This window comes from Lasioglossum baleicum, chromosome 15 (genome assembly GCF_051020765.1).
Source record: "Lasioglossum baleicum chromosome 15, iyLasBale1, whole genome shotgun sequence".
In the NCBI taxonomy this organism is placed as follows: domain Eukaryota; kingdom Metazoa; phylum Arthropoda; class Insecta; order Hymenoptera; family Halictidae; genus Lasioglossum; species Lasioglossum baleicum.
The window spans coordinates 1,068,358-1,082,647 of record NC_134943.1 but is presented as its reverse complement, the minus strand read 5'-3'; the positions used below and the strand labels follow the sequence as shown (position 1 = coordinate 1,082,647).

General features: G+C 41.0%; 2 protein-coding genes across 12 annotated transcripts in view; both read left to right on the top strand.

Annotated features, from left to right (window-relative positions):
- LOC143216303 (uncharacterized) overlaps positions 1-6,580 on the top strand; it is a 491,467-nt gene extending 484,887 nt beyond the window's left edge. For all 11 annotated transcript variants that reach the window (XM_076439220.1, XM_076439218.1, XM_076439224.1 and 8 more), the window contains one exon: positions 4,913-6,580. In XM_076439220.1, the coding sequence (XP_076295335.1) occupies positions 4,913-6,580 (1,668 nt within the window). The remainder of the gene's footprint in view (positions 1-4,912) is intronic.
- Positions 6,581-6,691: 111 nt separating this feature from the next.
- LOC143216306 (uncharacterized) lies at positions 6,692-10,079 on the top strand. The gene has a single exon (XM_076439230.1). It carries the CDS (start codon positions 6,692-6,694, stop codon positions 7,211-7,213), a length of 522 nt encoding a protein of 173 aa, XP_076295345.1. The 3' UTR covers positions 7,214-10,079.
- Positions 10,080-14,290: the final 4,211 nt, after the last annotated feature.

Sequence of the window (14,290 nt, the reverse complement as noted above, 5' to 3'; positions counted from 1 at the left end):
AAGGACAGCGTATGGGAAAGAAAGAGACGCGGAGAGTCGCAGTCACTTCGCCCGCGCGCGGTCTCTCCTTACACGAGCTGTCCTTCTCTACGTTCGGCTCGGCCTTTGGTGCTCAAAAAGATAGTGTCCCATCTACGATAAATGCAAACGAATCCCCCCAAGGCTTTTGCGTTTCTAGAGGATTTACTGTACTACAGCAGGACCTCGAATAACCGGCTTGATCGGGAGACAAACAGCCCAGATAAATTAAGGCCCGATGGATAATCGAGACCGGAAAAAATAATTAAAATGTACATTATATTCCAAAATAAATATTTCATTTTTGAAAATTTATACCTCTTCATAATACAATCATAATTAAACGCATATTTGTTTATAATCGGGATCCGGTTAATCAAGGCCCCCTTTTCCCCTCCATCAAAAAATTACCCCAAACACATATGTCTGTTTTTCGCTCGATCGGCCAAACTCGGCTTCCCCGAGTTTACCCGAATAACGTTTCACTTCAAAAATTTGTTTGCGTTGAAACTTGAATTTTATGACAACAATTTATAAAAATATGTTGAGAGTACTTGAATTTTTAACAAATCTGTTTGCACTATATTGGATCGAAGTTTACTGAAAAATTAATTTCTACATCAATATTTCAGAGAGCGTGAAGACTCGGTAAAATCCAGTGGAATCGTATTTATGGTAATTTTAAAGTGACAGAATTAATGGTTTTCGATACTGTTTGCCAACCGTGGCAAGAATAACAGGAATTTACACAGACGCGTTTATTATTTTTGCCTCGGTTTAATTTCAGATCAGATATTCATGATAATGTATGTCCGACCATGCGGACGGACATTAATATGAATGACGAGAGCAAACATTCGATGAACTTCATAATAACGCGTAACGAGGCGTTTTCACGGATTCCGTGATTATCACGGAATATGTCCTCTCTTTAAAATCGTTGGGAGAGAAGAGCGAGATGGAAACCATTGAATTCAGACTGTCATTGTATCTTTAAGAATCTCGAAAATATATAATTTCCCTTGATGGACGAATTAATATCGGCGGAAACGTTTCAGCAGGATTTCAAGGAATAACGACTCGCCTGTGTTGCATGAATCTGCTTGTTGATTTATTGAGAATGTGTCGGCTCGTCTGCCGATATTGGATTTTTCTACTCTTTGAGTGGTTGCGTGGAACTGATCTGTCCGGGTCCCCAAGTTTTCCATTAAATTCTCTTTGCATTCTTTACACTTACTTTTTCCAATTTACAATCTTATTTTTATGTAATATAATCAATGAAGAGCACAAATTAAGTTTACGAGCTTTATAAATCATATTGTTCGTATTGTGAACGTATGGCTTTGTGGCATTCAATTTTTAATTAATATCCTATTCTAATTACACAGAAAATATTTGACTAAGTTTACAAGATTGAAAATTGTATACATTATTAATAAAATACTCTTGTCCAACAAAATGTACGGATCATGTTTAGCTTATAAGATACAATGATTCACAGATTTGTTCACGGCAAGCTCTTATTCATGCTAATTGTGTGTGATATTTCCAATGCTATGGTAGATTTAATATGTATAAGTGCGTCATGAGTGAACGTTAAAACAAAAGACAACAGAAACAAACATGTAGACGTCACATAACGATTTCTATACTTTATTAGGAAAGTATATGAACAAATATATGAGTCACCGTATTTGAGATATTTTTTGGAATAATTTTTACTTTGAAAATGTAAATCTCGATGTGTGTAAAAGGGAATATAGCAAAACCATCTCGCGAAAGAAAATTCGAAAATGTATTTTCATATTTACAAAATTAATTTTTCCAGTGTTTACTTCATCAAATAAATCAGTGATCATTAGATCTTTATGCATTTATGAAGAAGTTGGTTGGATGAAATATAAAACAGTAAAGGATTAGAAAAATTTAAGAATATTGTAATGTTGTTTTTATAATGTAACACCACGTCACTAAGGGATGAAATCACTTTTTATTTTGTTCCTTCTTTTCACAATCAATGCAGAACATTTTTGTTTCGCATAAAGATCCACAGTCTAGTGTAATGGTAATTTATCAGATGATAAATCTGGTTTTATTAAGTTTTGTGGGTTGCTAGACGGACAATCAAAGTTTCGATCAAATTGCCACTACAATTTGTTAATATTTTGCACAAACCCGAGTTTATAGCAATGGATGTCGACAGGTAATTGGTCAATGTTGATTTTTACCATTCGCGTTGACCGCGTACGGTCCTGCGGAGCTGTAACGCCGATTACAAACACGAATTTAGATTAACATAAGATATTTTAACCAAACACGGCGGAATAACGTTCTCCGTTGTTTCCGTGACCGAAACAATGCGCTATTAGCATCCCAACGCCATCATAATTATATGCTCGTGAACTCACGCAAGAGCGAGTAACCGTGCCGTTATCTCGGCTAATCCTATTATAATTCGTATTAGGTCAGACTGCAAAACCGCTTTTAGCGAAACGGACGCTCTCGCCGGCCTGTTCCGACCGGCTTGTAAATTTTTATTGACCCGCAATAAAAGCGTCCGTTATCGTTATTAAGTGTCGCAGCTGATTGTCGTCGTTCTGATTGATTAACACGTTACACTCGTGGCTCTTGTTGACCGGTGTCATTAGCATTTGCAACTGCTTCAGCATTGCGGTGTTCGGATAACGTGCTGCTGCGGAGGACTCGGTGACATAGTGAATTCCAAACTGCACGATTTAGTTCTTGGAGCCACTTCACTCCGAGCAAAAACCAGTGTAATCTTCTGGTTCGAGCACTTATTTGCGAAACGCTCATAATACTTACATGACTGATGAATGTATGAAACAATGCAAGTACATATTGCGTAATTTATTATCCCTGTTCTCGTGTCACGATTATTTAAATCATTTGCGTAGAATTTCGTAGCTTGTATATGGAAATAGGAACAGCTCGTTGTAGAACTAAACTAACAGATGCAGAGCATTGCAAAACTGAATTGAAAATTAATTATTAAAATTGATTTAAGGAGGAATTCATTTGCGTATGTCATGAAGCTATAGAATATATTGAAACTGCTCGTGTATTTTAATATTAATTGGCAATTTGTTTTGTCGGGGATGCTATATTAAATAAAATTTGTCCAGAGCAATTTTTACACTCGTTATTATTAAAATTATACAATTTCATGCTAATTAAAAAATGTATACCATGAATAAATAATCGTTATACATTTTCTGTAGAATAAATGGACACCCTGCATACACATATTTAGAAAGGAAAATGGAATGTTAATAACAGCGTATTTGATACCTCTGTAAAAATTCGGGTAGCTGTAGTAAAATAGATGCACATTCAAAAAATTTAATTATTTAAACACAGTAGGCAATATTCTTTATATAAAAACAATATTTGAATAATACTAGTACTAAAAATAAACGATACTGTCTTTATGATACATTCTATAAAAATTGTGTATATACAATACATTGAGTTACACGAAGAGAAACAAACGCGCACGGAAAGTATAATTGTACTCCCGCAAAATAGGCGAGTTCTTTAGAGAAACGTAGTACTACGTGCACCGGTATAAATACCACCGTTCCACTGATTGCACAAGAAGGAAGACAATTAGTTGTAAAATCATGCAGAAACAGTTTACACTCATTAGCCTCGAAAATTCCGGCTTAAATCACGTTCCGAAAGTGGAGGATCAGCTCGCGACCTCTTTGCGAGCAAGACGCCTGCAACATCCCTGAACCAGAAACAAAGAAAAGAAACAGGCAACGCTAAGTAAGGAATAGCCAGGCAAATAAAAACGAGCAGCTGTTGCTCTAAAAATGTCACAATATTTACGCGGATTTAGGGCTTCCCGTAATCGAGCTTAGTTACCGCGGTTGTGTGTCGGGAAATTTATTTAGCGCAGGCGGCCAGCAATTTGCCGGGCGAAGCCTGTTCATGCTCCCGGCAAATATGCAGAAATGCTTGAATAAATAATATCAAAGTATATTCGGAGGACCTTGATTCATTAAATCCCGGCTTGGATCTCTTAATACGGTTGAAATGGAAAATGTGCAATGGGGTCAAGCGTGCCGGTAACCTCGCGGGGGAGTAACTTCGGTATTGCGGGAGAGTGCATAATCCTTTCGTAATGACGTGGCCGTTTTTAGCTTTAATACAGCTGACACGTCGCAATCATTGCCGGGCGAGGAAAATCTATCCCGCGCGCGTGCATACGCTGCTCACGTTTTCGGCTTCGGATTAACATTCGTCCGACATTGCCGGTGAGGTTTCGCAAAATGCCGACTTTGTACTCGCCGGCTTGCGACTGAATCTTTCGGGAACGATTCGATGGAGGTTTTGGATAGCTTGACTTCTCTTCTGACAGAGAGTTAGCCATCGGTCTAATCACATAATCATTGATAAGTGATAATTGTGTTGTGTAGATGAAGTCCTATTTAGCCCTCGCAATATTTTTGAAAACTATTTCTCTTAGATCAGCGTTGGTCTTCTTATTGAACATAATATACACAGATAAAATGATTTAAACCTGCTAGTATAAAATTATCCCACCACACTCAATTCATGCACACATTAAAATTCCTTCGGTAAAGTTGTCTTTTTAATTACTCCTGTATATATCGCGAACAAATTCTGAAACCTTATTTAGCAACCCGCTCTGGGCGGCGCGTCGTAAAAATCAACGACAAATAAAATTTTCCCAGGCATTCAATCTCCCAAAGCGGCAGCAACTTTTCTCATTTTCGCCGGTTCTCCGGTCTCCGTAGAATATAATTTATGTATGGCAATAAACCTAGCATTAATGTAAATTACATTTTACGATAAGCCGCGCTCGGGGAGCCCTCTTAATAAAGAGTTTCTTGCTTATTATTTTCAGACGCCGCGGCACGGTGGAACTATACCAACGACGTTTTACCATCTGCTCGTCCTGGCCGGCATGTTCGCTCTTGGATCGGCAGCGTTCTGTCCAAATGGATGCACCTGCGACGACGACAATCTCGTGGTGTCCTGCATAGGAGCGAATCTGGATGTGATACCGATCGCCCTGAACCCGAGCATCCAACGGATAGTGCTCAAGGAGAACCGGATAAAAATGGTGGACGCGGCGGCGTTTCAATTCTACGGGGACCTGAAAAACGTCGATCTCTCGAGCAACCACCTCTTCATCATTCCCAACGGGAGCTTCGAGGCGCAGAAGCAACTGGTGGAACTCCACCTAAGGCACAACAAGATCTCGGCATTAACCGAGAAAACGTTCCAAGGCCTGAAATCCCTGACGGTGTTGAACTTACGAGACAATTACCTGGAGAATCTGAAGAATGGTCTTTTCGCGTCGCTGTCGAAGCTGGAGGAGCTCGATCTCGGAAAAAATCGTATATCGAAGGTGGAGCCGGGGGCGTTCCAGAAACTAGGCACTCTTCGAGTGTTGCACCTAGACGACAATCAGCTGAGAACAATCCCGTCGCCGGCTTTAGCGCCTTTAAACGCTCTGGCCGAGTTACACATAGGCTGGAACGCGTTTTCCTCGTTGCCCGACGACGCGTTCAAAGGACTGGAGCAATTGACGGTGCTCGACATAACTGGCGCGGGTTTAGAGGACATCAGCGGCGGCGCGTTCCGCGGGTTGAACGCCCTGCGCACGCTGGGTCTCGACGGGAACAAGTTGCGAGAAGTGCCGACGAAACAGCTGGCGATACTTCCTCGGCTCGAGGAGCTCACATTGGGTCAAACCTACTTCACGACGCTGAGGTCGGGCGCGTTCCAGGGCTTGTCCAAGCTGAAAAAACTCGACATATCTGCGGCGAAGCTGTTGACCACGGTGGAACGAGGAGCGTTCTCGGACAACGCTAATTTAGAGACTCTCGTACTGAACAGCAACAAACGACTGACGACGATGGAGGACGGCTCCCTGGCTGGGTTACCGAACCTGAGGCATCTGATGCTCCGCGACAACGCGTTCACCGGATTCTCGGAGTCCCTGGTGGCCTGGAACGAGTTGCGTCGCCTGGATTTAAGCGAGAATCCTTTTGTCTGCGACTGCGGTTTGCTTTGGTTATCCGAGGTCCTGGCCCCAAGGAACTCCAGTCCAGTGATATGCGCGGAACCGCCGGAATCAAAGGGAAAACCAATAAAGGGTATGACGCCGGATGAACTGGGATGCGCTTTTTCCGATCCTCGGAAACAAGCTTTATTGGCTACGGTGTGCGCGGCTGGACTCGCCTTGCTCACCGGCTTAGCTTTGATCCTCTACTACCGATGTCGTAGACGCGTCAGGGACGCGCTCAAGGACTACAAGTGGAAGAACCGTGCCATCTCGCGCAAGGAGCACGAGTACCAGAAGACCTTCTCCGATGACGAGTACATCGTGCGATCGGCGCATCCGCACCACCACCATCATCACCACCAGCCGCAGTCGCAGCAGCTGCCACCTCACCACCACCACCATCATCTACAACAGCAACAACTGCAACAACAGCAACAACAGCAGCAGCAACATTCACAAATCTCGACCAACATCAAGCCTATACCGGTGACGGAACTGTAGCTAGAACTTCGGGCGGCGAGCCCTGGGGTCGGAGGTGTTTGGTTTCTGCCACATGGCAGTACTACCCTTGCTGAAGGTTTCACCTACATCGACGGGGAGACGGCGCGACAGATGCGCCGCCCGGGAACGCTGCCCAACTCCGGTTCATCCGGTCACCGATCTGTCGGTCCTATGGAGGACGGCTCGTCCCCATTGAGTATCGCCGCCGACGGTTGCTCGTCCACCGGCGGCAGATTGCACTACTCGAATCATTCTCTGCGGCGCACGCCCCAGCCGCCGCACCTGCCTACCCGCGACACCGAGAACACCTCCGAGAGAGGGCAGATTGACTCGAGGGTTCAGAACGGCATACCAGGACACCAACACCAGCCACCTCCGCTGCCCTCGAGACACCAAGCCTCCTGCGGCCAGTCGTCCTATCCCACGCTGCCCATGAACGGCCACGCGACCCATCAGTACCACCATTTCCCGCGCGAAAAAGATCGATCGTCCCGCGATCGAAGCCGCGATCGTGACGTCGGAGTGCAGTCCGTCCCCCATCGGTCCGATAAGCATCGGGACGCGCAGATGGAGATGGAGATGGAGATGCACGACGGGATGGACATGGGCGAGATCGGCTCATATCGCGCGTAAACGCCCACCGGGAGAACGGAAGCGAAAGGTGTGTGAACGCGGGCTGGCCGAGTGAATTGAAATCGAAGACTGATTCCGAACGTTGAACACGACACACCATCTGGCAACGAGATTAAGATGGCGGGTGACGACGCGCCGACGTACCGGGCGTGCGCTAGTCCCTGCATCCAGCGAAGACGCCTGGGGACGCCGACGGGGTTGGCGAGTACACTGGTAAATCAAATTGAAGACTGATTAGGACTGGCATCGGTGAACGATATCGACGAGCAATTTACTGATACTGGTACATTCCAATCACCCTATTCACGAGGCCTCGGTGGAACAAATGGACACTGATTCCAAGTGGATATCTCGGTCTTGTAGGATCACGCGCCCTAGATGTCGCTCGTCGACGATACTGTGGTTCGAGTGATCCACACGATACTTAAAAAAGAAAACGGTGCTTCGCCAAGGGAATATGTTATTGACTCGTCTTACGACTAAACAGAACGGCTGGAGTTGTTGCAACGAGGGTATCGATTGATTACACACGGTACCAGACAGCAAAGCTTTCTCGTTCCACCTGATCCGGATATGGACTTTCTGTACGTATACGTGTGCAACACATGCTCCGGAAGCTCCATAACGAATGGACGAAGTTTACGAGGCAAGACGGATCGGACGGGAGATTGCGACGGTGAAACGATCTCGAGGAATCGCGTCAAAGAGGACAACAGTGCAGCATGGTCGTCTTCGTCTTGCCAGCAAAGGCGTGTGTTCGAGACGACGGCGACTTTGAAGCGTGCCCGACGACGAAGCGCGCTCGGAAGAGCGAAACCGGGAGAAGAAAGCGAAGAAGATAAAATGCGCTGCGAAGTTGCGAAAATGTTATCCGCTGAACGAACGTCCCAGTGCACGAGACCCAGGGGCGCATCGTTTGTAAATGTCACACTAGCGCGGCGACAGAGTGGAACTATCGAATCGCAATTCGAGCTGGCGGGAACCCTCTGTCGAGTTTCTACTTACGCTGCGGATCCCAGTCAGGCCGATAATTACCGAAAGCAAACGTCATCCCGACGCAAACACTATGAGTTGCGAAAAACGAAGAGAGAATCGTATTCAGATTACTCTGTCCAGAACGTAATATACACTCTTGTATTTAATTTTTTCGCGTTGAAATTATGTATGTACGGCGTATTTATTAGCAAACGAATTTTTGTTTAATCCTCCATGCTATTCCGTTGTGTCGTCTACCAATCATGTAAACGCCTTTTGTACTCGGGTACGATCTCCGAAGAGAGTACTTAATAACTGTAATTTTTGGGGTATCTCATGTCCTTGCGCGCTGGTGCTAACTTCTACCCAAGTAAATATTTGGCAATGAACCTTACTTCTCTTTCCACGAGATTGTTTATATCTAAGGCAGTTGGTACATTAACATTTTTCCGCGCACTTTTACTAACGTATTCATCGATGCTCACAGGTAAACGTTTTGAAGTTTAGAGAAGTTCAATGAGATGATCTGATGATGTTGTAGGGATCAATTACATCGCCCACGTTCCCACAAAAATTGTCTCCTCGCTAAATTGTTTAACCATCCGACGACGGGGTCCGGGTCTATTTTATTGAATTTCTGGCGAATTAATTGCATGAAAAGCTGCTGTACTGTGGACCTAACCCAGACCTTCTGAAATCTGTTTTAAAAAATTGATAAATAGAGCAGTGGCTGGCCCGAACGTCATCAGTTATATATACAGTTACTAGAACGGCCCGCCGTCCGAGTGATGAACATTCATCCTTTCGGTGCTCAATCTATTTGTCCAACTTTCAGAATCCCATGCATTACTGCAACAATAAATCCAAACCCATGCACTCGAAGCCGTCCACACTGTCCCCAAACGCTTTCCGTTAGAACACCAAGATTTTCCAAACTACGTTCACAGTCATTCATCTAGATCAGGCACGAGCAACCAGCACTCTTTGCCCTGAGAGCGCTCTGAATTGCCCCTGGGAGCAACGGTTAATGACGGAAAGAGGTAGAAGGTTAGAGCAATACAGTCTTCTACTTTGCTTTCCCTGTTTAACCTAAGTGAACGTTACTTTCGACTGCGATGGACCCAGGACTCTATTTACTCTCTCATTTATAACAATCACTCGGTCTCATCGAAAACCCTAAAGTGTCATCGGAAAGTCTCGAAATCAGATTATCCACGAACAATGTTTTTATAGGTTTAACGACATTCGCAATTCATTCTTAATAGGATCCGTAATAAGATGTTCGCGTAGCACCGGCTGACATGGATTCGTGTACATTTAAAACATACATACATCGTAGTCGGCCGCTTAATTATGTCGAGACTGTCAAGTGCGACAGAAAGAGACGACCTCAAGTTTGATGACGCCTCGGTAGCCGAGCCACGTGACAAGTCTGACGGAATTTGCAGACGCGAAAAGCGATCTCAGTGAGTCGACTACCAAGTTTAATTGAATGTCCTAAGTACTGTACTTCGCGAATTAGAAATCGTCTAACGATATTTTTTTCCGTTGGAGGGCTCTTTCGTGGAAATAATTGGTGACTTGAAATTTAAATGTAGCATAGAATCCACGTATCTCATTCATTACGATAATTGTCTGGATAAGATCACAGACCGTTCAGTTTGTCTCTTCTTTTGTACTTTATTTTCAACGTTTATTCACAATCTGCGAAACTTGCTTCTAATTTTGACAATATGCAAATGCTACAGTTTAGTTTAGGTTTTCTAAGTTTACGGTTTAGGACTAGTGGAACATTTGGTAGAATTATATTTATAGTCATTTTTTAAACAAGAATCTTACTTCTAGATATGGAAACAAAGTTCTAATGTACAGGGGCACGATGTGAACTCAATTATTATTATTTAAGTTATCGAAATCGATTATTTTGATACTACGGAAGTTTCTTCGGACGATAAAAGGGCTACAATCGTATAGGAATTTTTTTATGCTAGAAATTGATTTATTTAATCACGTACAAAGAAGATTTGTGGTAAACTCGGGATAAATATGCATTTACGGAACATGCAATTTAAATATAATTATGATGTTTGTTAAAATGTTTCAATTTACCATGTGCAAATATGTACGTTATTACTCCAGAGATTTTTCAATTTTGTAGCAAGTGATCTTTTTTCCGTTTATTCTGTTGGCTAGAGTCATTATCTTTATCAATAAACACATTGTACAATAACGAATATTGGATCTAATTAATTTGCAGACTAGTGGTTGTCCTTCATAAACGAATTAAATCTTTTACCAAACAGGAATAATTAGCGATTGAGCCGGCACAAATTTTTTCGTGAAGTTAACACTTCACGACACATTGATACTCCTGAAAAATTACACTGATTTTCTTTCGATTACATTGATCTGAAATTAACGAACGTTTTCATATCGAATCAACGCGACCTCGGTCGTCCGTATTGTGATGTTAAGTTATTCGATTCCCGCAGAACGCGCGAAATGTACTCGTGAAATCCACAGAACGCGTCTTGTACGGTAACACAATGCCCAATGTAAATAAATTCTTGCAATGTCTCTCGCCATCGCGAGAGAATTGGACATATATTTAAAATCGAAAACACGGCAGCGAAGTGTCGCGCTAGACGACGCGACGTCTCGAAGTTGTAAATAATTATTTTTATTCTTTAAGATTTACGGGAGTTTCTCTTGATTGTAAGACATGTATATATTTTTCACGAGATCGAGAAGCTAATATATCTTTGGTATAAGTCGTATGGTGTAAATCGTAAATTTAAGTGGGTCGCCTTGCCACGGATTGGTCGCTGTGTTCACCACTCGCTAATAAAGCGACTACGATAACGGAATCTGCGGATCGATAAAATTCGTCCGAGAGTTTCCGACAGCGAGTCTTCAAAAAGAAAAACACGATCTCTCTTCTCCGTTTATTATCGGGAGAATTCGACTCTCCGGCGATCGAAGTGCATTAACTTCACCCGTAAATGAACCCGACGTCTCTTAATACCGTCAGAACTCCATTGCGAGGACAGAAATATTTCCATACACCGAGAAATAAACGACGTTTCTTTAAACCTCGATCAGTCGATCTAATACCTGTTGACGCCAAACCGAAAATTTCAACGGCCGTATTAATGCAACGCAAGCTCTTTTAGTTTTGAGTAATCAAATATAATAGCAGTTCTACATATTTTGGTTTATTGTTTATGTATTTGTATGATTATCTTCCGTGCCTACTTTCGACCAGAAAGCTCTAGTAATGGAGGAGTTATAATGCATACATTTAGGAACAATAACAGAAGAGTTTCTCTTTCAGACATTTTGTTACAAAAGAACATTGAATAATACCAATTTTGTTCACACTCAATTGGAAAAATTTCGGAAAATTGTGAGAATGTAGCAATTATAAAGACAGGCAAAATATGACAGATTCTATAAATTTTCATTTAAAATAGTCACATTTTAATACTCGATATAGTCGACTTTGAAAATTCTAATTTTTATAAAAATGTGATAATGGTTATTTGAATTGCATAAAAAATGAATACATATATTATTTCACTCACGTGTCACTAGACAGCGGATCTTCATGCAAAATGAAAACTTTTTGCCTTAGTTAGATTAACCATATAGACATTTTTCTTTTTTCGATAATTTTAACACACAAGTTGAAATAATAAACTTAAATTCTTTTAATCTGTCTATTGTCCGAAATTACATCATGTTGTTTTCGTCATAAATAGTCAGCGGATTTTTCTGCAAAATAAACATTTTCTATCTGAACTGCAATAAACTGGAGTGAAGTAAAAATGTATTTCCTGTCTCAATATACACAATAACAGTATTCTAAAATGTTTCTAATGTTTTTACTGTTTCAAATTACACCTACTCATTTTTGTCATAAATGCATAAAATCCGACACATCACACAGACATTCAGACGTTCCGCAGCTACATACACAAGGGTTAATAATGTCAAAATGGAAAAGGGGTACTTTTCTGGTTACCTGACACGAAGCAAGCGATTGAACCGAGTTATTATATTTTCGAGCTCAGAAACAATCGAATTTCCGTGCTTATCAAATATTTGGCAAATGAGATCGCGGCGAAAGCATCAGGCCAGAGAAGGTTTTCAGCAGCTCCGGGTACGAAGGAGCTAGGAACGGAGAGAAAGATGCGAACCTCGCGCGACGAGATTATTCTTCCGGCCGAGTGTACCCTGTGGAATTCCACGGTCACCCCGACCGAGAAAGGTGACTGCACCTTCAATCGACTTTCCTGCCGTTCCTGTCCGTGCAGGAGAGCTAGCTGAATTCCAGACTCCCCCGACCGGGACGAGCTTCGATTGCGAAATAAGTTCCGAATAGCAACCAGCCACCGATTGTTTGCGGAAAATCGAGAAAATCCTTCCGCGCGGATTGCGATCGAAACGTGCCACTCAATCGGGCGATCGGGTGAATTCGTTGCACCTCCGGAATTTCGCGTCTGTTCTTCGTCGCTCCGTTCTTATGCTGTTTATTTGTTTAATTCCCGACAACGTTGCGTTCGCAATCGATCGAATAATGTTAGCGTGTGAGCCGGGTCGCATGTCGATCACAACTACTTATGTAAACACGATTCAAAGTCTCGTTTAGCGGAGATTACATGAAATGTGTAATCGATTTGCAATATTCTTAACACTAGGTTTACGGACCACCAAAAGTGACTATTTTACATAATGAAAATAACGAGAATGTGTCTATCAAAATGTTTAATCATTTTTTTTCTACCTAAAGAAATAAATTTGTTGAATATTTTATCCTGATGGATGCAATCACAATAATTGTAAATTACAAATATCAGAATCCGTCATTTTAACGGGCTATAAACCTAGTGTTGAACGATAATATTATGTACTTTAGATTGATATCAATATTATAATACCATGGAATGTACAAGAAGTTTTCTGAACGATGAAATTGAAGACGATCCCCGGTTGACAGGTTAATGTTATTGTTAGTATGAATATTATTATTGCTATGGCTACGATTAATAAGATCGCAATAAACAATTACACTGACATTTACACTCGAGTTTTTTCTTTTTGATTTACCATTTGCACTTCTTTTCTGAACGTGACAAAACATGCATGAATATTAAATCATTTTAAATGTCAAGTTTGCATTTATGTTTCCTTTCGGTTCTATTTCAGTCGCTTATAAAGGTAGTTTTAGAAGAGTTACGTTCTTGATCGCAAAATGTCGATTGGTTCATCATCAATATTTAGTGACTGCTTGTAGGATATGTCAGTATCATTTATACCGGTAAAGAATTGATTTTCCGTCATGTATGCTAATTTAATAGACGATTTATATTTCTACGTTTATTTTTATTTAATTTGTATTAGTAAATATAATAACACACAAATACTTCTACAGTCAATATATCAAATTGTATTTCATAGTCTGTGAAAGCCCCGTGATTAATTAACAATCAACAATTATTATTAAAATTACAAATCAAAAGAGTATTGCTATATTTTTAACGTTTTTAATCAAATTATTGTGACGAATTGGAAACAATCGAGATTATTCTGTTTTCGTTAAATTCTTTAAATTATAAATTTAAGTTTCAAGTATTATTATCATTATGACCATTTCAATAAAATATTATTTACTCTGTATTGATTTCCTTCAAGAACTCTCACTATCACTTAATAACTCATATTACACACATCAAGTGCCAATAACATGTATTAATTTAAAATGTAAGTTACAACAAACAATCTGGTCCTAAAAGTTTCCTGCAATATTTGTATTTTAACAATGCCGCACTAAATTTTGAACTAATGTATATTTATCAGTTGTGCTAATTTATCATAGCTAATAAGTATTTAATTAATTTTTATCACGTACGTAATTTGTTTAAGTAATACTTCATTACAAAGAGAAAGACCTTAATTTTTTTTGCGCTGTTACTGAATACTTTCGCCAGTGTTTATATAAATTATTAGGTTTAAATAATTTATAGTATAATACGTTATATTTTAAACGTGTAAAAATTCACACTTTGGCAATTAAAAATCAATTCTAAGAGCTGGTATTTC

Excerpts from the sequence above, each read along its gene's own strand:
- LOC143216306 (XM_076439230.1), top strand. The coding sequence starts at position 6,692 with ATGCGCCGCCCGGGAACGCTGCCCAACTCCGGTTCATCCGGTCACCGA.